Consider the following 24,682-nt stretch of genomic DNA (forward strand, 5'->3'; position numbering starts at 1 on the left):
TCGATAACGACACACATCACAGAATTTGTCTCCCATTTTCACATTTGTGTTTTGATGAGATTATCTAGATTGAACGCGTAGAAACGAAGCGCAGAATATTGTAATCGGTTATTTCTTAGTAATATCATAATTTCTAGTTTTATCAATCAAAGCAAATCCTGGTGACCTTTGCCACTAAGCTCCATTCTACGTATCAATATCGACAGTAAATAATCACAATAAAAGTTTTATAATTCGATATTCAAACACCGCCCGGTGATTGGTTATAAGATGGCGCTGCATCTATAAAAGGAGGAGAGGGGCGCGCAGTCCTGCATTTGCCATCCAGACGTGGTGGTAGCGATACGTCTATATAGTATTTTTAGTATAAGTATCTAGAGACTGATATATTAAAGTGATATACACCCCGTCACAATGGGGACATCTAGCATAAGTTTAAGCATTTTTAGTGTTATTTTATTACTCTCTGTTTTGTGGACCCCTGCTCTCTCCGATGGTAAGTTTTTTTTTTTGTAAATTTTACTGTATATTTTGAAAGTAAGTTTATAAATAATTTAATTTAATTTTTTTTTTCAAAATACATAGACATATGAGTAACAATACACTTAACTAAACTTTATGAAATCTAATAATTTTTGAAAGTTACAAAACTTTATTTTTTATGTTAAAACATTTTGTCTATTATAAAATATATTCTTAAAAAATATAAGAATTATGGATATTCTTGGTTCTTGAAAATTTCAATAAGATTCTTTTGTTCGTATTATGTTTAATCGCCATATTGATAAGCTCTTCTTTCTTAAATAGGTATAGACATTAGTAAATATAAAACCTTTATAAGTTTTCAGATTTTATTTACTCTATTTTAACTATAAATCTATTATTTTTTATATTTTTCATGCCAGAAGTTAGTGGTGTATAAAATTCAAGAAAAGTATGCATTATAATGATTTAAACAGTTAAAAAATAATTGTTTCTACAATCGCACCCTAAAGAAAAAGCTCGAAAAAGACTAAATTAGTAACACACTTAAATTTAGTAGATTAACATAACAAGAAAAATTTTGTCAATCACTCTGGAACAACAGATAGGCCCTGGATTCGATTCTCAGATCTTAATCCTGATCGATGCAATGTAGGATTTTATACTTTTTTACAATAGACTTCGGCCGTGCTTAAATACTACCAGTAAGGATGAACTGGCAATTTGTCAAACCATGATTTTATCGTTCCATTGTGATGTCGCATCATCATCATCATTATCAACCCATATTCGGCTCACTGCTGAGCTCGAGTCTCCTCTCAGAATGAGAGGTGTTAGGCCAATAGTCCACCACGCTGGCCCAATGCGGATTGGCAGACTTCACAAACGCAGAGAATTGAGAAAATTCTCTGTTATGCAGGTTTTGTCACGATGTTTTCCTTCACCGTTTGAGACATGTGATTTAATTTGTTAAAATGCACACAACTGAAAAGTTGGAGGTGCATACCCCGGACCGGATTCGAACCCACACCCTCCGGAATCGGAGGCAGAGGTCATCCATTGGACTATCACGGCTCTTACTAGGCTATCACGGCTCTTGATGTCGCATATAAACCGACAAAGGTAGGGGTTGAATAAAATTGTGTAATATTAGAAGATAGCAGCTTAGATTAGACCCATCATACAGTTCCCATGCAAATGGCAGGATTGGGGTAAAGTGATTGACTAACTATCACTATCTCCTACTAATATTATAAAGCTGAAGAGTTTGATTGTTTGATTGAACGCGCTGATCTCTGGAACTACTGGTCTGATTTGAAAAATTCTTTCAGTGTTAGATAGATCATTTATCGAGGAAGGCTATATATTATCACCGTATTCCTGCGGGAACGGGAACCATGCAAGTGAAACCGCGCGGCGTCATTAATAACCGAGACATGTTATAATAATGACAGTCTCCACGGCGCAGTGGCGTGTGCGGTAGACTTACAAGAAGAAGGTCCTGGGTTCGATCCCCGGCTGGGCCGATTGAGGTTTCTTAATTGGTCCAGTCTGGCTGGTGGGAGGCTTGCACCCTAACGGCAAAGACGTACCGCCTAGCAATTTAGCGTTCCGGTACGATGTCTTGTAGAAACCGAAAGGGGTGTGGATCTAATAAGTGAAATTGCAGTCGAGGGCTAATTTGTAGATAATAAGAAAAAAGGAATTACTATAGAACGTGCTCTCCGAGGCTCAGGAATGTTCAAACTTCCAACACCGGCCTGAGAATGTTGTACAACCGCCAACTTTAATGGCTAAGAGCGAAAAAGGCTCTGGAAAAATCTATAAAAAAGATAATCTATGAAATTAGAGAGAATTTTAGCAAAAAAAAACCGACCGATTCGAATCCAGGACTTCAGATGCCTAAGTTAAACCAATGAACCAATGACACAGTTATTTCACTTAATTTACCGATTAATTAGACAGTCCGTCAGAGCAATCAACATGTTGATAACCTTTTTACCCCCTAGGTGGAAAATTATTCTAACGCTTCTCAATAGCACTTTTATAACGGAGGTCAAGGCGCAAACGCTAAGTAAACACATCTCTAAATGTTAAGGTTAAGGTGTTTTGAGATAATGTGTAAAATAAGTAGATATCATTTATTTATTTACACGTTATTTGTTCACCAGAATATAAGAAGAAAAAACAATTAATAAGACAGAAAAAGAATACAGAATGCCGCCTTTTGTACCGATACGTAGCGATTTCTTCCAAGCATCCTGGATGTTCTGAAATTTATTCTGAAATATTAGGATACCTATTCTGAAATTTGCTAACATCTAGGAGGTACCAGTATAAATAGGTAAATCATTAATTTATTTAAATTCCTTTTTTTTTTTATAAAAAATTCAAAATTCATTTATTTCAATTAGGCTTAGTTTACAAGCTCTTTTGAAAGGTCAAGATTATGTCATAATTTAATTTAATCTAATGGTGGTAATAAAAGTCGAAAACTTAAAATTAAAGTTGCGAGGGTTCCAAACGCGCCTTGGTCCGAGAAGAGCCCACAGCAAACTCAGCCAAAGTTTATAATCTACGCCAATACTTTGAAAAGGAAAGAATGGACTGTTTTAAATTGAATTGACTGATTGAAATTTTCAGTCAATATTCTCAGTAAACATTCAATAAATATTTTCAGTAAATATTCTGAAATGAAATGAAAATTTCAAATCCGATCCGATCCGGATCCGGTCCGGGTCATGCACCTCCATCTTTTCAGTTATGTGCATTTTAAAAAATAAATATAGCGTGTCTCAAGGAAAACGAAGGAAAACATAGTGAGGAAACCTACACATCTGAGAATTTTCTTATTGACATATATTCTCTACGTGTGGTCTCTACTAATTTTGGCAGCGTGGTGAAATATTAGCCTAAACCCTCTCATTCTGAGAGGAGACTCGTGGCCAACAGTGAGCCGAATATGGGTTGATAATGACAATGACGAAGAACTATTAGGCACTTTCTAGGCAAGAGCGTCTCATCCTAGAACTCATCTCCATCAGGCATGATTGTCAAGCGATTATTGATCATAAATTAAAAAAAGGGATTCAAAATTGAAAGCAACTCAGTACCAGCAGATATGTCTGTTGCTAACACAATGATAAGTGAAATAATTGGCAATAAACATCGCGACAGATAGGGGCGCCCTCTGACCCCAGATTGCGTTATCAATTCACTCCAACCATTATGGTGTTATTACCTCTACTGCCGACCACGGATCTTTTTATTTCTGTAAAAAAAAATACAATAGAAAAAATCACAAAACCGATAAAAATATTGATATATAAAATCGAAACATACCAGTTAAAAAAGTAATTGAAACAAAAATAATCTTACAAGTTTTTAACTTTTGTATTCGAAATCCCTTTCATAATATTAATAATGATAAATGCTTTCATCAAATCTATGGTCTGACTTAAAAGCTAAGAAATAGGTCCCTGAAATCAGCTTTCTTAAAAAAATTGACAAGTGCAAGGAGAATTCACATACCAGTGGTTCCGTACAAATGTGAAATAGACAACATTCCTAAAATTCATAATTTGTGAAGGCCTAAAATTTTAAGGATAATATAAATACATACTTAATTCCTCATCTACAAAGATCACAGTAATAAAAACTGGAAATAAATATTTGATTTAATTGACCTTTTAGCTGCTAGTCAACATATTTCAAAATATGAAGTAGGTATAACACGGTATCACGGAGTAGGTGCGGTTGTTTATTTTCAGTACTTTGCTTTAAATTTTCATTTTTTCACAGCTCATAGAGCCTTAAGGTATTGCAAAACTTTGAGTCATCATCATCATCATATCAGCCGATGGATGTCCAATGCAGGACATAGGCCTTTTGTAGGGACTTCCAAACATCACGATACTGAGCCGCCTGCATCCAGCGAATTCGCTGGAAACTCTGAGTATTTAATAATAATACGCATTAGCGCTAAGAGAAAGGAATTCGAAAGACAAAAGAACAATAAACTCATACTATACCTAAGGGTTTAATATTTTGTCCTTATAAGGTACGGGACCCTAAAAATTAGTGTCTTACAACAAATATTTAAATAAAACAGATACATTATCAAATTAACCTTGTAGAGAAAAAGTACGTTGATGTAAAGTTAGTTAAATTAAAGTAATTTTAGTTCTCCTTGGCAATGAATGACATACAAACATACTGATAAACTTGGACGTTTGCGCGAATTATCGGCGACCTTTTTATCAAATTGGTTTATTAATAACGCTTTGTATATTGTAATAGACTATTCATTGTGTGTGGACTTTTTATTGAGATAACTTATTTTGTAGTAGAAAAGCCCGCGGTCTCGCTCATAGGTATATGTTTTTTGACAGGAAGGTAAAATCTATACTAATATTATAAAGCTGAAGGGTTTGTTTGTTTGTTTGATTGAACGCGCGAATCTCAGGAACTACTGGTCCGATTTGAAAAATTCTTTCAGTGTTAGATAACCCATTTATAGAAGAAGGCTATAGGCTACATTTTATCCCCGTATTCTTACGGGAACGTGAACCACGCGGGTGACCGCGCGGCGTCTACTAGTGCCTTAATACGATTGAGAGGTTTAAATAGATTTTTAGTCCCTACTTAACTGTGATAGTATTTATTTCTATGTCATTATATTTACATTAAAAATCAGTTTTTGACGTGCCTATCGATAAGTAACCGTATAGCTGGCAGAGAGATGATACCTTGACTCAAACAAAAATCAGCTCTTTAAACCTTAACAAACATATCGCTATAACAAAAAAAAGTTACTACATCCACAATATATGTTGATGATGTAGTAACATCATATAGAATAAGTCCTATTCAACGTTGTCTTACACTATGAGGTAAACGATTTTAATAAAGCATGTACACTTTACATGTGCCTATCACCGGCGAAGAGTCACAGGCCGATTCCTGACAGGTTACCTTTTAAAAATCCAAAGGTACATACATAAATTCATTACTATAATGAATATATACAAATGTATGAGAAACCGAAGTTTGTATCTACCGGTATGAATTGCCTTTTATTTGGGACGGCTTAACTTCGTCAAAATGAAATTTTTCGCCACTGTTGCCTACCTATCACTAAAAGTCGCCATAAAAAAATATTTATCAAGATTATATTTCACGACCTAACGTGCTTTTAATGTAAATATACTTGTGCTATATCACAACTTTCCTAATACTAATCTAAGATAAACCACTGACGGACAGACGGACATGAAGAAACTGCTGTAGATAAATTCCTTGTTGACAATTCAGCAAATAAATGATTATTATTATTATTATTATATTATCTCTGATTTATTTATCTCTTCTTTTTTTCTAAAATGTTTAACAATGTTACAAATACAAAATATAATACAAAACACTATTAAAAATTCAACTCTCCCGCTGCGGTACATTTGAGTGCCCAAGCAACCGGTGATCAGGGCTCTAGAGTGAGGAACCTCCTCACAATGCCGTCTCAAGAATCACTGCCTTCTGTATCCGACTCTTGATCCAACAGTTTAGTGAAAGCTTCTAAGGTGTTGGTCGAAGGTTTTCGCTATTAGACCATTGACTGAAACAACTATCGAACAATAATAGTTGACTCAACATTCCTCATGGCGGTAATCTCGTGAGCAAGGTTACTATTACGGATCCCTAAAACCCCATAGGCCGTGAACATCCGTTTGTATTATAATTACAAAATAATATCTGAATATGCTTCCCAGAATTGCGTAAAAACTACGTTGTTATTGTAGAATGAGTGCAAAGGTCCCATTGAGAAGAGATGCCAATCAATAGCCGTTACGTTTTAGTATTGTTTAGCAAATTGTGATAAATACTTTACGCTTAGATCAAATGTTATCAACTTATCAAAACATTTGGACAGTTGAATAACTTACAGTTAAAGAAATTAATGAATTAAACAAAATCATTTACACCTTTTTGCATCATCATCATCAACCCATATTCACTGTTAAGTACGAGTCACCTCTCAGAATGTTAGGTAAGGCCTTAGTCCACCACGCTGGCCAAATACGGATTGGTAGACTTCACACACGTAGAGAAGTAATTAAAAAATTCATCAGGTATGCAGTTTTCCTCACGATGATTTTCCTACACCGTTTGAGACACGTGATATATTTTTTTTTTTGAAATGCACACAACTGAAAAGTTGTGCATGTCCTAGGCTGGATTTAAACCTACACTCTCCAAGTCGAAAGCAGAGGTCATATCCACTGGATTTTCACGCGACTTGACGACTCAGCCTATTTTAATACTACTTGATCAGGCCTTCCTACTTGAGTGGAGCTTAGAGCCTCCACACTCTATGAGAGTAGCTTCATCATCATCATTATCATAGGCCGATGGACGTCCACTGCTGGACATAGGCCTGTTGCATGAACTTCCAATCAAAACAGTCTCCAGCCAGCATCCAGTGGCTCCATGCAACCCGCTTGATGATCTCAATCGACCAACACTGCGCTTTACGGTGCGGGGTCGCCATTCCAGCTTGGGAACCCCAATGTCCATCGGCTCTTCGAACTATATTATGTCAGAGTGTCAATTATACTTTCCAATACCGGGCCTCGAATTTTAACTAAAAATATCTTAAACAGAGGAAATCTCAGAAAACCTAATTACCCGATTATAGAAGCAATCTAGATCTACCTATATCCAATATTGGTTTCCCACGTTGTAATACCATCTATATAGTTGAACGGATGGCATCTCTTGTCTGTTTATTCGTCAACTGTGTAATGTACTAAACGATTATATCCGATACTCAATTGACTATAGGTACAACTCTTCACAGCGTATCTCTCTCTCCTTAGTTTAATAGTTAACGGTATAAGCAAATAACTCTCTTCCTAATTTCTAATTTCGTCTCTTTTCCTAATTCTACGTAACAATCCATTTATGTCTGGTACATTTTCAAGGAATTTTGGTATTCTGGATTTTAGAGCAAAATATACGCTACTTTTTATGCCTGAAAAATCCATGGCTCCGTTTAAATTAAATAACAGCTATCTATCTATTAGTACCTAAAGGCTTGTTCGGACTACTTTAGCAGTTTAGTCGAGTTACATAAAATTTAGCTGCTAAACGTGTCTGAACACCTATAATTTTAGTTTAATTTAGTAAATAGCTTAGTCGACTCAATCCATTTTACTCTATTTTAAAGGGCATCTAGCGTCTCCGACCACGCGTCCACGCTAACTTATTCACTACTAATCACTCAGGCCAAAACACCCCTTCCGAACGGCACTCTAAGCCGAGGTCCGAGTCTCAAAGGAGACGCCCTTAGAGAGTCGTTCCGCCCATCTACTCTGCTTCTGCCTTCGGGCCCTATCAGACGATGCTTCTGCGCTCGCCCAAACCCCCCGGTGACGCCGCTGAGGTCCCATAAGGAGCCTACGGAACTTACACAATAAGGAAAAAATCAAGTCCGAACCAGACGAATTAGTTGAGTTCATTGGTTGCTCCTAAAATCATAAAGTGATGTTTCGCTGGTGCGAAGAAATAATTCGCCGTCAATTTTCGTACCCATAGCTTATTTTTATAAATCACATAAATTCCCTCTTCCACTTCTTCTATTATAGCCATTGTGATTAGCTTAATCAGTTTGTTTACTTTATTGCATTGTAGGTTCATCTTGTAAACCACTCAACTTGTGAACTGTACTCGAATAAAGTGCGAACGATTTTTGGGCAGTAGCAAGTAGTTTACTACGCTACTCGACTAAAATGCTAAAGTAGTCAGAACGAGGCTTCATAGTCTCTTAGCTAAACCAGGGACAGACAGACAACAGACAGTTCAGACATGGCGAAACTAAAAGGGTTCCTCGTTGGTTACGGAACCCTAAAAACAACAATGTTATTGAATACATAAGTCGTAATCAATATCTCGTATATTGATTTGATTAATATATAATTATTTATGTAACTTTACTCATTATGATTGAATGTTATGAGAAAATAATAAAGTTCGCTTTGTTCTTCCGAATACGGTAACTTTAATGCAAGTAATTAACCGATTTACTTTTTTTAATGTTGTTATGTTGGTGCATTGCTGTTTTTAGTTTTCTATAGTTGGCAACATTGATTGTGTAGCATAATTTGTTTTTTCATTTCACTTGCACGGAAAAGTTATACTTTCATTCTTTTTCTTCTTCCTAGCCTGGCCCCACTACGTGGGGTCCGCCCCCCACTTTGCCCAATCTTGGACAAACTTACTTTGTTTGGCCATAGCAAGTTAAAATTAACTTTTTTATACCTACCTAACTTAATTTTATAATATGGACATTTAGAAATGAGGTTGCTCTTAGAGTATTTATTACATTATAGTTATCACAAAGGGTACCTCTCAGCGGCGAAGAGTTCAGGCAAGCTGATTCCCGTCGGGTTACCTTTAAAAATCCATGCATATTCATTGTTGCACTTTATCTAAATATATGAGAAACCGTAGTTGACTTTTCTTTGGGACTTACCTTCTACTGAAGCGATTTGGCTGAAATTTGAAATGTTGTGTGAAAATGTGTAAAATTTACACATAGACTACTTTCATCACAGAAAACTCCACAGTCCCCGTAGGAAAAACTGAATTCCACGCGCTTGTATTTATTTCAAAATAACTCGTCAAGTTGTCCAAAATACATGAAAATTTCTGGATGATTCCGCGCTGTACATATACCATACTCTGGGCCCCAAATAAAGCTATAAAGACAATCGGGTCCCCCTGCGGTTGTGACAAATTGGGTAATTGGTTCACTCATGCCTGAGATCGATCATACACGGAGATGGGAAGATTGATCGTGGACCCCAATCGGGCTTTCTTTTGACCTCGGTAAAGATATATTTAAATCTGGGTGTTTTGTTTTGTTTACATCTTTTCAGGGGTCCATTTTTCTATAATAAAGAGATAACGATTTTATTTTTGTGACCATTTATTTCAAAAACTATTTAGCGTTTTTTTTTTAATTTCTTTCACCATTAGTTAGCTACAGTTTCACCCAGCATAAGCTATATGAATATTACAAGTTTGCTTTCTTATCAAAAAGTACAGAAGTACTTATACCTACGTAAACAAAATAACCGGAATCACCCAATAGGTATGCAAACATCCGTCAATAATTAGATCACAAATATGTATTAATTAATCTAATTACTATTTGCTATCGTGCTGTAAACATAAGGGTCGTGATAGAGGGTCGAGGGTCAAGGTACAGAGATAGTGGACTCACTACATAGTAAGAGTTCCTTTAAATGGATCAGTTAAATCGCAAACATAATGATTCAGAACCTTATCATAACTGCGTGCATATATAAACAAGTGATAGTTTTAAATGAATTATAATATACTAGCAGACGCCCTGTCTCGGCCTCTAGGTGTTTATAAAAAAAAACACTTTATTGACCCCTAAATGGCTGAATGTATTTTGAAAATGTGCACGTAGAGAAATTATAATCTGGAATAGCAAATTTTATTTATTTTGTTGCGATATATTCACAAGAAACAGACATAAATTTAATAATTCTACATTTATGAACATTCAGATTTACATATTCATCATCATCATCATTATCAACCCTTATTCAGGTTTAATCTCAGAATGAGACGTGTTAACTGAATCTAGTTTTTATTTTATATTTCTATAATTTTCGACTTTACACTTCAAATAGGGATGATAACAGTTTTTTTAATTAAAAACAGGTTCTCCGCTTTATGCTCTGTCCTAATGACCAATTTATCTATTTACAAAATTTCATCCAAAAATTTACAAATTCTGCGAGAACTATGGATTTTTTCGGGATGAAAAGTATTATATGCTCTGTTCCAAGGTCCAATTTGTGTATTTACCAAATTTCATCTAAACATTTACAATTTGCGAGAACAATGGATTTTATCTGGACAAAAACCTACTCGTATGTTCTGCTCCGAGGTTTAATGTGTTTTTACCAAATTTTATTCAAATCGTTTCAGTGGTTTAGCCGTGCAAAAGTTACACACAGACTTTTTCGACAGACACAGATTTTTAATAATAATCTTTTAAATGAGGTCAATATTAGAACCCTTAGTATGGCGTCACAGTGTTTGCCTAGATAAAAGACTTTGTACTAAACGCAAGTTTGTAGAAATGTTATAAAAATGTTAAGTAGGTATATGAACGACTACCCAACGCTCCGCTTCCTCCACGTGAGAATACGGGAATAAAATATAGCCTATGACACTCACAAATAACGTGGCTAAAGAAACTTACTTACTTTTACTAGTGGTAAAAGAATTTTCAAAATCGGTTCCATAAATCCAGAGATCTAGGGCTAGTTGACTAAAACTTTATAAAAACAACTAGGTAGGTATAATTTTGTAATTACGTCAATACTATCGATGTTTTTTGTACTGATAAAATAATTATGGTCATACATAATAATTATGGTTTATTTATGAATGTGTTGTTTGTTTCAGATAAATGCGATCTCTCGTGTAAGAGGTGTAAGTAACTTGTCATTTTGTTTTTAACTACAACATAGACCCGACAGGACTTCCATCATGCGCGTTGACTTAAAATTATTTATGAATTATTTAGAGATAGAGAAAAAGAAGTCCATTTTAGATCAGCAGCACTATTTTGAAAGAAAGAAAGAAAAAAAGAAAATTATTTTATTTGGACACACACACACACATAATAAACAGCAGACAACAAAAAAAACATATTAAATTAATCCAGAAAAATATGTGTGTGGTACATTGACAGCACTCAGCATGTGCTACGCTAGTGGTGGATGCACCAGCGCAGCGCTGGTCTTCCGTTTATTCTTTTGTTAGTAAACAGTGCACATCCAGTATGGCTTTAGTATAGATAAGTAAAGGAAACTATCGAATTACCTAATCAGCTACTGTCCACAAAGTTCTGATCCCATGGAAACACTTCATCGTACAATTAACATGTTTTAATGGTGGTGAAATTTGGGAGTTAGTTACAAGACAACATAACTATGCTGCTTCGTGGCAGAACTTCCTCCAACTATAATTAATGAAACATCTTTTTCTTCTAGCATCATCCGGAGCGTCGTTTCTAAATGGGCATACATACAACTATGCGGTGGACGGCACGGTGAGAGTATACCTGACTGGCGGAGACAAACAGGAGACTACGGTGAAGATCTTCGGGCAGGTTGCAGTCACTGCCTACGGCAACTGTGAGCTGTCGTTGAAGGTCAACTCGCTGGCAATATCTGGACCTGATGGAAAGGTAATTATACGTGCTACTAGTTGACGGTATAAGCAGATAGATCACCTAGGACCAAGATGCGCATCACGACATCATCCATCCTGAGACGAAAGAAAGAATCTACCAATAGAAAATTTTACTCTTTCTCTTCTCTTCCTCCGGTATGATTGGGTTCAGAGTTCGTTATGAGTCCACGGTCCAGGCAGTGCATTTCTGCATCATGACGCGTCTAATTCTATGATACGAAGTTGCATTTCAATTTGAAGCTGTAAAATCTCAACCACAATTCTTCTATTTTCTAGAAATACCCAGCTCCGAAAGGAATTGAGAAAGTCGTGAGGTTCAACCTGGAAGACGGCCGCGTCGGACCTGAGATCTGCTCAGAGGACGGAGACACGCGCTGGTCCCTCAACGTGAAGAGAGCGATCATCTCACTGCTGCAGACAGAGCAGAAGCCTTCGACACAGGTACAGATAACTTGCCAGTCATTTAAACTGTCTGCTAAATCTACATAGCTGTTCATTAACTCAATTAAAGGTATTTCAAAATCAAAATTCATTTATTAAAAGTAGATTTAGACAAGCACTTTTGAAGACTCTACCACCGGTTGGAAAGGCAGGTTAAAGGCAAAATTAATGGCACCAACTTTGGCAATGATTTTCCATGGAAGATATACTAGAAATATTTTATTGTGTCACTTCAATTGAGGTGCAATGTAAAACAGATCAATGTGGACTTTATCATCCAAAAGATACTTAATCTGTGGAGTGACTTTTAAGAATCATCAGTGAGCAATTCAGCACGTCAAAAGGCCGTCTTTATCCGCAATAAGAAATACCCTAGGTTAAATAGCGGTGTTGCCGTGAAAAGGTTACAGATTGAGTGACAGACATACGTACATTCGAATTTATGATGGGATGGATAGATAGACTAAATTTTATCAATGTGTTTGTTTCTACAGACCGACGTGTTTGGCGCGTGTCCCACGGAGGTCAGCTCATCGCAAGAGGGCGGAGCGGTGCTGATCCACCGCACGCGGGACCTGAGCCGCTGCGCGCACCGTGAGCAGACCAGGAACGAGCTCATCACAGCCGTCTACAACCCTACCGCTGTAAGTCTCTCCCCTAATCCCCAATCCACACACCATAAGCCTGAAAAATTTCATCCTCAGTTGGCTGGTCTTCATGCACCAACTGATTTACCTACCTGATATTTTTTTGCGAAATGCAAAACCTCCAGGGTATCCTGGAAAAATAATTATTACCATAAGCCTACTTTAAATGTCGACGTCAAGAGTAGAGGTCTCTTTTCCTATAAAAGAGGAGAACTGACCTCACATGCACTATGGCAAGATCAATCAATCTACCTCAATCGTTGTCTACCTCTTCGTTTTTTATCAGGCGTTATGGTAGTTTAGAATTAACCTATAGATATGGAAGACTTATCAATATCAAAATCAAAATCTGTGATCCTATTAAAAATTTCTTTAAGTAAGAAAAACCTATATCAAAATAAAGAAACAAAAGTAAATTATTTAATGCATACAATTTCTACATGACAAATGGTTAATTCAACAGGAAATCAAGAACACCCAACTTCTCCAGTCAATCCTGAACGTAGAGACCAAAGTCAACAATGGAGTGCCGGAGAAGATCGCAGCAGTCGAACAATACCTGTACAGACCCTTCTCTGTTGGAGAGAACGGCGCCAGAGCCGAAGTCAACACTAAGCTGTCCCTCAGTGGCACCACTAAAGGAAACGGAGCGGGAGGTAAGAATTATTCATAAATTGAAAACTTTGGATCTGTTTTGAAGATTATTGCTCTACAGAATTTAAAAAGAAATTTAATTGAACCAGCCTGTTAGAAGAGTGATACTGTTTTAACTATTAATTTAATAATCTATTAGTAATTTATCATGAAGCATAAAGGCGTCCTAGGATGTATAACAGGTTTCAAGTGGCCATGCAAGAAGCCCATACCCAGCAGTGGACGTCCATCAGTTGTTAAATGATGATGATGATGGCAAGAGCATGAATATCCATTTACTTACTTCCTGTACTATAAACTTGTGAATAATTTCAAGGTCACTGCACGGTACCTCGCTCCATCATCTTCGACAACCCTCACGACGGCTCAGCCAAATACAGCAGCCCGCAGAACGTGCTGACCGCCGTCAAGGAGGCCTCTAAGACCCTGACCACTGAAGCCAGTTCCAAATCTGCTGGTACTTTCGCTCAAGTCGTCAGGGTAAGAACATACTATAGTTAGTGACTAGACCTTTTTAAGTCTGTTATGATTTAGATGTATTGATGATATATGATGTTATATGATTTTCAGACTAAAACATTATTCTCTCTTTAATTCTTCATTTAATTTTTACTTGAATTATTTTTAAATACCTATAATTATCGATAGTAAAAAAATCAGTTGTCTGTAAAGTCGGTTTACTGACGATAGTTGAACGTGACAACGTCATAAAAAAATACTAATGGAATAGTTGCATTTTTCAAAAGAAAATGTTCGTTTTTCTAAAATACTGTTTATAAAAATAATCTTCATAGACCAGAATACACCTTATTTCTTGTAAAAAAGTTGGCAACCCTAGAGCGAGGAAACGAAACATGACGATCTTTTTTCGAGTGTGCAGCCGGCTCCATCGAATTATTAGACGTCGTCACGTCAAAAAGAAAACGTTTATATTATTGAACAGAGTATCTAGTAGTAAAACAATACTTAATGGAGAAATGGAAAAATAAATTATATGTTTTTTTCACAGATTTTCCGAACAGCAAACAAAGAAGACTTGTTGAAAGTTTTTGGACAAGTCAAAGGAAACAACTTGGAAAAGTAAATTTTCATTTTATTTATTCTATACACTCTATCTCCTGTCTTTTTTCCTAATTTATACTCGTAATTATTTTATCACACCTTCAGCGGTGACATGAAAAATTGTGTATTATTACTACAGCCACAACTAGATCGAATCTAGATCCGTTGAATCCTAATCTGCAATTTGGATTGTATTTCTTGAATCTTGAATCCTTTGCTTCCTCCATCTTCAAACACCTAGCTGCAGCAAATCATAAATTTTAAGCTAACTTAATTTTTCAGGCGTGTATACTTGGACGCTCTGCTCCGTGCTGGAACAGGCTACAGTATTGAGGCATCCATCCAAATTCTGAAGAGCAAGGAGTTGAATACCATTGAAGAGAAAGTGGTCTTCTTGTCCCTAGGAAACGCTAGACATGTGACCAGTGAGGCAGTCAAGGCAGCTGCAGTGAGTAAATCCCATAATCCCTATTTTAATGACTCATGATAGGGCCTTCGTCCCCATAATCAGCCTATTTTATTGCCTCATGATAGGCCTTTCGTTCTTATGAACATAGATGCTAACTACTCCAATGTAGGTAGGCGGTTAGGTTATGTTTGAATCTAGCGATCGTTATCAGATGAACTCCTTGTCAGCCGCATTATAGGTCCAAACCAAGCTAACATTTTACTCTGAAAATATTTAGTTACTGGCACCAGTTCCAAGCTCCTTCCTTGCATAGTAAATCTGTTCGGAGAGAGCATACGTCCGGACGTCATGCCTGGGACTTGATAGTTACGCACAAAAGCAGTTAAGGATACGACCGCTCGTAACGCTGTCAATAACCGGGAACGACAACTTAAAGAACGAGAGAAAAACTCAGCTCTTTATAGCGCGATAAATCCTTGAACTTCATGAAGCGAAGCCAAATAGGCTAGCCCACAATCTACCTTTTAAAAACGCATACTTGAATGCAATGTGACAGAAAGTAGAACATTCAAAATATTTTATTGTAGTTCTTTTACAGCCCATTTTTGTTTTTGGTAGTTTTATTGGAAGTAGGTACATTCAGTTTCTATTCTTTTATTATTAGATAACAAGCAGACGCTGCGCCACTCCTCTTCCACTTTTCTGGTAAAACTTGGAGATAAAGTGGTAAAGTGTAGTTTCACAAATAACGTTGCGTCTTATTGGTAAAAAAAATTTCAAAATCGGTTTATTAGATCCAAAGAATATTCTCTACAACCACACACACTGACAAATTTTACTTTTTTTATTAGTACATATGAGGATTCTATAAATACGATTTATTGATTTCCGTAGAGTCTTCTGGACCTTCCCAACTTGCCAAAAGGCGTGTACTTGGGAGTAGGTGCGCTCGCAGGCACGTACTGTCGCGACCACAACTGCCACTCGGACAAGTCGGACGGCGTGGTCGCTCTGAGCAACAAACTGGGCGCTAAACTGCAGAACTGCAAGCCCAAGAGCAAGCTGGAAGAAGATAATGTAAGTTTTTAAATAAAACTTCTTTGCGAACTACATGAGTAAGTTGGTAGTGCACGAATCACGGTGATTCGTGCCGCCACCTACAGGCATAGTTTAAAAGTGTGTATTATTTTAAACTACCAGTAGATGGCGTTTACAAAGAACTTTGAAACAATCCCTGTTTGCGCACTTCTAGAATAGATTCTTGAAATGAGGTTTCTCAGTCTGGAGCCTTCTTGACCGGTTGCTTGGGTACTCAAATGCGCCGGGTAACTTCAAATGGGAGAGCTGGATTTTTGGTTACCATACCTACGGTTGAACGATTAGATGGCGAATGTATTTTGTAAATATTTTTCTTTAAATTGCAAGCCTCTAGAAAAATAAAATACTGTGGCAAAAAGGAACAAATTTATTCTAATAACACAACAAAGCACAGGCTACTAAAAATTATTGTGGCACCCCTAATCCAGGTTTTTATATTTCTGGTTCAAGAAGTTTATTCAGATTACGAGAATTATATTGTGGTTACGTTTTTACTTTTTATAGTTTTATGGTGTAACTTAACATACTAAATATTTCTTCTTCCAGGTCGTGGCAGTGCTGAAAGGTATCAGAAACATCGGCCATTTGGAGAACAATTTGGTTGACAAGGTGGTCCATTGCGCAGTTGACAACAACGTCAAAGCTAGACTGCGAGTAGCCGCCCTGGAAGCCTTCCAAGCTGACTCCTGTGCAACTAAAGTGAGATACCTTGAACTTGTGCTAAGTATATAAATATATTAAGACAATACACATATCATAGCTATCAAGCCTCAAACAAAGTAAGGATCGAACCCAAAGCCTTGGATGCAGTAGGATCATTACTTAGTGTGCGACTCGGCTGTGAAAATCATCATAAGAACTTTAGCTATTATGAGGGCGTACTAGTAAATCAATTCAACTACAAAAAGCGTTTCACCGAAATCGATCAAAATTTAATCATTAAAGGCAGTTTTAGCTGGGTTACCAGAAAGCTACATGTTTGATATGAAGATTATTTGTCATAATTATCCCAAGGAAAATGAAAAAACACGCTGTGTACTACGCTTGAGTGTCTGGACTTCCAAAACTTGTTACCTCGCGAAGCTGCCATGATCCAAACTCTATTGCTGCGCACTACCTATGAGTTTATTAGGAACTAAAGCTGACAAACTCTATAAAAAGCTCTAACTTTCACACTTTCTTATGTCCATATTAATAAACGTTAGTCACCGCAAGAACACGTACATGAGTGCAGTGTTCAGTTACTCACCATGTGAACAAACATCGCAACAATAAGTTGCTAGAACTTATAAGATTCAGAGAATAAAGAGAAGAAAGACAAACGAAAACTTAGTGAAAACAAAAAACATCTTACAATTCAACAGTTTATACACGGTATTCACAAAAACGGATTATTCTGAAGCATTGTTTTCGATTTTTAGATAAAGAAGACAGCTTTAGACATTATGAAGAACCGTCAACTGGACTCCGAGATCCGCATTAAGGCATACCTCGCCGTCATCGACTGTCCCTGTGGAAAGTCTGCCAACGAGATCAAGACTCTACTGGACTCTGAACCTGTACATCAAGGTATGTAGTTTTTAGAACTTTACTGACTCGCTTGAAAAAAAAATCTAAGAACAATGACGAACTTCTAAACAATTTCTTGTTAACAATTAATTTTTGCGTCTATGGATAACAATTCTGTGAAATTATAAAAAATTAACTCCTAAACAGTTTATCCTAAAGTCAGAAGTCTGAAATCCAAAGTAATTCCGTTTAAAGTTTGTATTGTTTGCTGCTTATTTCTACTAATAATATAAATGCAAAAGTTCGTACGTTTCTTATATTATGCTTTTACTAAAAGTACAAAACAGATTCGGCTGACATTCTGATTGGGGATAAATTATATCGTGACTACAAAGGTTACTTTTATCCGCAAAAATCCTAGTGGTCTGCAGAATGCGGGGCTGAAATTCACTACTACTACATGAACGTTAGAATATATTATCATTTGTTTGTTCTGCAGTGGGTAGATTCATCTCAACATCTCTGCGCGCCATCCGCGCGTCAGCTAACCCCGACAAGCAGCACGCCAGACAGCACTACGGGCTCATCGGTATCCCCAACAAATACAACGTTGACGACAGGTAAGAAATTAAAAAGAGAAAAATCAATATTATATAATCGACTCCCTGGGCCATATCATGCGAAAGCAAGCTTATTATTCAGGGAAACATATTATCCAAGGAAAGCCTGTTCTTAAACGTACATTTTAGAACAAAAACTTGTGCTAATGATACAATATGAGTACCAGATCACTGTATCGTGAAGCAGTGATCAATGTTAAATTAGCCCTAATGATTGCTAACCTCCCAAATTAGATGGTACCTATTATTAACGAAAAAAAATCTATATAAAATTTGTGTTAATGGCAGAATAGTAACTAATAAATATAGGAAGATAGCAGGTTTCAAGGATCCAGATCTGCAACCGACTAAGTAAATATAAATGGTATTTTTTTCAATATTTTCCTCGCCTTAAAATGTGCGTCAGTGTCAAGTCACTTAGCTTCGCAGCAACCATTTAACAAACCTCAACAGTTTTTTCTCGAGAGAACTTTAAGACTCCTTAGCGAAGTTGCAACAAAGTTATGGGTCTCGCGATACCTGGGCCTGATACATAATTGTTTGTGATATTCAGTATCTACCATAATATCGAAACAAATAATATATTAAGATTGGACAATTATTGAGAATTTGGACATTTAAAACTTGCTACCTTCCAAAGCTCCTCAAACAAACTCCTTGGCTATCTCCATAATTATTTACCTGTGACGGTGCCTTGGTTTGATAAACTTTTAGCCTTCATAAAATGAGATCTGTCAGACTATCAGAGGCTCCTTGATCTGAAAGATAAACTTGATTTCCAGGAAGTATTCCTTCTACCGTGAGATGAGCTACAACGTGGATGCCGTGGGTGTGGGTGGTAACGTGGAGGAATCAGTCATCTACTCGCAAGACTCCTTCCTGCCCAGATCCGTCAGTCTCAACCTCACTGCTGAAGTTTTTGGACACAATGTTAATATTCTTGAGGTAAGTGAAACTGGTACTAACTTCCTTTATTACTGCAGGCGGTTACAAAAATAATTTTCAAAAATCTATTGTATACAAGTAGATGATACGTTTTAGAAATCTATCTCCTTTCTTTACTCTAGTTCTTTCTTCTTTTTCGATGCAGAAAATTAAAAGAAATAAACATTTGGCGTTATAATCAACATTTTAAGTTCTTGCTGTTGCTCACAGTCATTTGTGTTATAATTCTGGTTTCTGACATTTACGCATTTTAGCAGAATTTTTGATTATTGCAGGTCGGAGGACGTCAAGGTAACTTAGATCGCGTAGTGGAGCACTTCCTGGGACCGAAAGGTGTCTTCCGTACTAAGGATCCACAAGAAATGTTCGATGAATTGAAGACAAAACTGGGAGAATCTGTACATAAAGCCGAGAAAAGTGTGAGGGGAAGACGGTCCATCAAGAGTGAAGTTGACAATTTCGATAGACAGGTAAGACATTTTATAAACTTCATCCAACATCTACTTAAAGGAACAATGTCTCCCTTTCCGCTAGTGTCGCTAATCCACACTTTAAAACTCTAAATCATCAATTTCCGCTATTTTTAGAACTATGTCAATCCACTGTTGCTTTCGCTACTAACTAAATTAGTACCTTCTATAAGCGGATGTAATCCTCTGTAAGTTTGTTATGTGCTTATCACAAGAGTACTCATAAATGACTGGGATTACTTATAAACATATTTGTGCTTTTAACATTCTACTTTTTTACTTCAAGGTGAAAGAAGAGGCAGCACCATACAACAATGAACTGGATCTGGACGTGTACATCAAACTCTTCGGAACCGACGCTGTGTTCCTATCGTTCGGTGATGGTAAAGGTTTTGACGCTAACGGCTTCCTTGACGAATCTCTGAAGATGGTGAACGAGGGCATGAACAAAATGAAGCACTTCCAGGTAAAAAACGAGTTTTAATGGTACTTTAGATTTTGATAGATAAAGTATTTCAACCCGTATTTATAGTTAACATTACACTTGAATAACCAAAATAAATACAATCATGACGATTGTTTTTGTGTTGGTTACTATTCAAGTTGCTCACAAGTCAAACAATCGTTTCAACATTTTAAGATCAAGTTCACTTTTGGATTTTCAATAACAGGTTCTTGTAGTTAAAGAAACGCCCATTATTTTGACCTGTCATATTCTCTACATAAACACCCTAGAATCTGCTCCCTTGCGCTCCAAAATCTAAGGTCTCCTGACCTTCACATTATTAACATGTCTTATTTATTTGCAGCAAGAGCTCCGTGGTCACCTTCTTTTCCTCGACGCCGAATTGGCATACCCAACCTCTACCGGTCTCCCTCTTAAACTGGACGCAGTTGGTGCAGCCACTGGACGCGTCGACGTGTCTTCTTCCATAGACATCCGTCAATGCCTCAAAAACCCTGAATCTGCTAAAGTGGACATCAAATTGATACCAAGCACTGATGTTGAAGTTTCCTTAATGATGCTCGTAGATGCTGGCGCGGTTGCAACTGGTCTCAAGGTTATGACAAACCTTCATTCATCTACCGGTAGTCACGTCGTCGCTAAGGTCATTGAGAATGGTCACGGAATCGATCTCCAATGGGGCTTGCCTCTTGACAAGCAGGAAATCCTTACGGCATCCAGTGATATGGTATTCTTTACCACTGAAAAGGGTCAGTTGGAGAAACAGAAACCTATATCGGCTGCCACTGAAAAGAATGAATACTCCGGTTGCTTCGACCAGCTGTCGCAAGTGTTGGGCTTGACTTTGTGTGGAAAAGTGTCTTTGCCTTTCTCATTCTCTGGTAAGTAAAATAGTTGGTTAATTTTTATTAAGTTATTGTAATTTAGTTTCCGTAAACAATGTTCAGTCGATGATGATATTAAAAACTAAATTATAAGTTCTTGAATTTTTTTTTGAGATGATTTAGAAACATTTAATTTCTTAAGAAGAGTTAGCATAGTCATTATTTAATTATTATTTATTTTTATAACCTAAGCTGAAATTGCATACACAAATAAAAAACAAAATCCGGATATACTTACATTACTTTATAGAACTTATTATTTGCAGGACCAAAGTCACAAAACTCAATATCCCAGTACTTGGCCCACTATCCACTTGTTGGATCAACGAAAGTTAACTTAGTTCTGGAGAAGAATGACCTCAGAGGATACCATCTCAAGGGAGTTGTTCGCTCTGACTCCAACGGCGGACGATATGGAATCGAACTGCTATTCGATGCTGAAGGTATATTTTAAACATCTAATGTATTAATAAAAATAACCACATGGATCAGTATTTGCTCTGAAACCGATTCAGATCGAATAATTTGGATTTCTCACGTTTTGCATTCAGTTAATTAGATCGAATTCTCGAGTTTGTTGATCCTAATTAATCAGTAAGTAAACATGATTTTACAGGATCCAAAAACCGTCGTACCCAAGTAATAGCAGATTTTATAAACAACCAAGAAGAGAAAACGATTAAAGCAAGTCTGGAATCACCTATCAAAACTTTGTCTGGCCAAGTCTCAATTTACACTAAGTCAAATGAATACGCCCTTCTTCTGAAAGCAAAAATGGATGAAGCCTCATACTACGGACGCGTTGGATTAAACATTGAAGGAAATGATAGACGCCATGTTTACAAACCAGTTCTGGAGTACCAAGTGCCGAATAGCCCTAAAAAGAATATCAATGTTGATGGGCAAATAGTAGAGGAGAAATCTGGTGGTGGCGTCAAATATACTGTATCTGGTGTCAAGGTAAGCATAAACACATAGATAAACTGAACAACGATCAAAATTTTGCTGATTTGGTTAAATAGAAAGTTGAAATTATGAAAGACTGCTTTTACTGAGGTCTATTCCACTCTGTTACAGTTTACGCTGCCGGAAACTAATGAACCAGTGACCTTGATGGGACACTTCAGTAGAGAACCCAGAAAATTGGACATGGACTTAAAACTGATGAGAGGACAACACAGCATACTTCTGTCTAGCTCTTTAGCAAATTACGACTTCAAGGCAGATTTCCAAAATACATTGAATCCTTATATAAACTTCAAAGTTAACGGTCACTTTGAAAATGGCGGAGATGTAAGTAATGAATATTATAGGTTCATCTATATTTGATCTTTATGGGATGGTAGCTTAATAATATCGCTTGTTATTTCAATGTAAATACATTTCATATTTTTCTTTTAGATTAGATCAACATTTAACTCTTTATAATTTTACAGGTTTATCATAACGATATTGATCTCTACTACAGCGAAGATTGCCGCAATCCTCAGAACCGCGTTACTTTCAACCAGTTGTACAAACGCCACTACGTTTCCTCCGCTGAGTTCACTGTTATTACCAAAAATAAATGTAAGTTTATCTAGCATATTATTACCATAAACCACATATTTTTTAATTGTCACATTACACCACAAAAATGAATATTATAAAGCTCCTCGCAAGGAATTCGTAAATGAAGGTAAGTATTGTCCCGTTCCTCGGAAAGACGTAAAATTATTTCTCCTAATATAATTGCTCATACACCTAAAATCCTTGCAAACTGTTCCATCCTATTACATTTGGTTGAATCTTTAGTTACTTACAGTATTATTGAGCTTTATTTTTTATTATTATTTCAGTTGAAATTCATGCACTTCCCTTCACACTTAAATATGATATGGAAGTCGATCCCAAAAAGATCGACCTTGATGTTGGTGGAGTATACATGGACAAAAAGGCAAGCATTGAGCTAGACGGACGTACGCATATCAAAAAGGAGGGAGACTACAAAGTTAAATGGGTGGTCAATATTAACAATCAAGAAGTCGAAGGGTTTTACAAACGTGACATAGTTTCCGCTGAAAAATCTAATCTAGAGAACTACATTGACTTCAAGAAACTTGGCAAATACGAGCTCTCTGGTGTTGTACTACACAGAATGAAGGCAAACGATGTGAACGTTGGTGTTATTGGACACTTCAAGATTTCTGGCACTGGAAAAGATTCCGATTTGAAGTGAGCATTTAATATAATTATAATTTACATAGTTATTGCGTTTTAGTAGTACAAACACTCTTTATGACAGTTTTTATGAAGTAATTATACTGCCAAGTTTGTCACAGTAGTCTTAAGAAAGAAATATTTTGAAAATAGTTTAAATAGTAATAACCTAAAAAGTACGCTTTTAGCACGCACTAAAAATTACTATTGGATTTAGATCACGTGATAATTTGATTCGTATCCCATGCAGCAAACCCTTTCATTCAATACCCATACCATGAAGGTGCATTTCAAATAACCAATCCACCATCTTGGATCTCCGCCATGTTCAATTTAAGTTACGTGTCTATTTTTTTCGTATTCCCATCAGTCTTTCTATCTTCACAAATCTCATGGTGTGAATCTCTCTCACTACAACAAAAAAATTAAAATCTCATAACTTGTCCCATAGATTTGACATTGGTTACATCGAGACCGCGAAGTTGTACTCCAGCCACGCCACCATCACCAGCTCCAACAAGGGCGAGTTGCTGAACTACTTGCTGAAGATCAACACCGGAGCCAACACCAACGGACAGCTCAAGTTCAATCTCAAAGACGCCATCACGGCCAACGGTCAGTTCCAAGTGACTGACAGTGACGGCAAAGGCAATGGAAACATCATGGTGCACTTCAAACCTGTAAGTTAAATTATACTACTTGTACTCAGTATACATAATGTATGTATTAGTCGAAATCCACATAAAACACTGTTAAAAAGAACCTAAATTTGCAATTCAGAGTGCTATTTAAAATTTCCTGGCTTTAATAATATTTTTTTTTAATTCCAAGAAATATTCATTAGTGTGTGAAAGAGTTACAAAAATCCATACATCAAAACAATAAATTTGTTTGGATTTAATAAATGTGGGGTATGTTGAAAACTCAAAAACAACAATTTAGGCTAAATTGTGTTATTCACATCAAATGAATCTATGTCTTATATCTCTACAAAAAATAAATAACTTTAAAGGATCTCATGTAAATGCTTTGCCTCCCTTATTAATCATTTCATTTCCACCGTCGATATTAAAAAAGTGATAGGCCTATTAAGTCCAGACCAGGAATTCAAAATGCTCAATTTGACTATATTAATTCTACCTACCTACAAAACTATAATGTCCTCTGAATTTGCTGTTATAACATGACAGAAACAAATTATTTCCTAAGAATAAGAAAAAGACGATAAAATATATAATCTTGCCTACTCAAATAACTTTTTATTAAGGTTGTACTTTGATTTAAGTTGTTATATAGGAAATGAATTCTTTCTGCCGCAGATTGACCGTGTGATTAAAGGGGAAGTTAAGTTCGTAGTCAAAGACCCAACATACAATGCTGATGTGGATCTCTACCTCAACTTCGGAAAGAGCAATAATGACAAGATACATTTCTCTACTGCAACCAAAAAGACTGACAAACTTTTCGACAGCAAGTAAGTATATAGTTTGTGGTATT

At 36.5% G+C, this 24,682-nt stretch overlaps 1 protein-coding gene across 1 annotated transcript in view; it reads left to right on the plus strand.

The window, feature by feature from the left end:
- Positions 1-312: 312 nt before the first annotated feature.
- LOC112051759 (apolipophorins) overlaps positions 313-24,682 on the plus strand; it is a 48,080-nt gene continuing 23,710 nt past the window's right edge. The window contains exons 1-24 of the mRNA XM_024090538.2: positions 313-496; positions 10,990-11,016; positions 11,580-11,776; positions 12,058-12,222; positions 12,717-12,866; positions 13,333-13,525; positions 13,840-14,003; positions 14,533-14,603; positions 14,868-15,033; positions 15,889-16,071; positions 16,639-16,791; positions 17,514-17,661; positions 18,101-18,221; positions 19,004-19,166; positions 19,442-19,636; positions 19,923-20,102; positions 20,446-20,983; positions 21,253-21,429; positions 21,603-21,946; positions 22,064-22,279; positions 22,423-22,555; positions 22,825-23,200; positions 23,637-23,865; positions 24,505-24,659. Of these exons, the coding sequence (XP_023946306.2) occupies positions 415-496; positions 10,990-11,016; positions 11,580-11,776; positions 12,058-12,222; positions 12,717-12,866; positions 13,333-13,525; positions 13,840-14,003; positions 14,533-14,603; positions 14,868-15,033; positions 15,889-16,071; positions 16,639-16,791; positions 17,514-17,661; positions 18,101-18,221; positions 19,004-19,166; positions 19,442-19,636; positions 19,923-20,102; positions 20,446-20,983; positions 21,253-21,429; positions 21,603-21,946; positions 22,064-22,279; positions 22,423-22,555; positions 22,825-23,200; positions 23,637-23,865; positions 24,505-24,659 (4,526 nt within the window). The 5' untranslated portion in view covers positions 313-414. The remainder of the gene's footprint in view (positions 497-10,989; positions 11,017-11,579; positions 11,777-12,057; positions 12,223-12,716; positions 12,867-13,332; positions 13,526-13,839; positions 14,004-14,532; positions 14,604-14,867; positions 15,034-15,888; positions 16,072-16,638; positions 16,792-17,513; positions 17,662-18,100; positions 18,222-19,003; positions 19,167-19,441; positions 19,637-19,922; positions 20,103-20,445; positions 20,984-21,252; positions 21,430-21,602; positions 21,947-22,063; positions 22,280-22,422; positions 22,556-22,824; positions 23,201-23,636; positions 23,866-24,504; positions 24,660-24,682) is intronic.

Source organism: Bicyclus anynana, chromosome 25 (genome assembly GCF_947172395.1).
Source record: "Bicyclus anynana chromosome 25, ilBicAnyn1.1, whole genome shotgun sequence".
In the NCBI taxonomy this organism is placed as follows: Eukaryota; Metazoa; Arthropoda; class Insecta; order Lepidoptera; family Nymphalidae; genus Bicyclus; species Bicyclus anynana.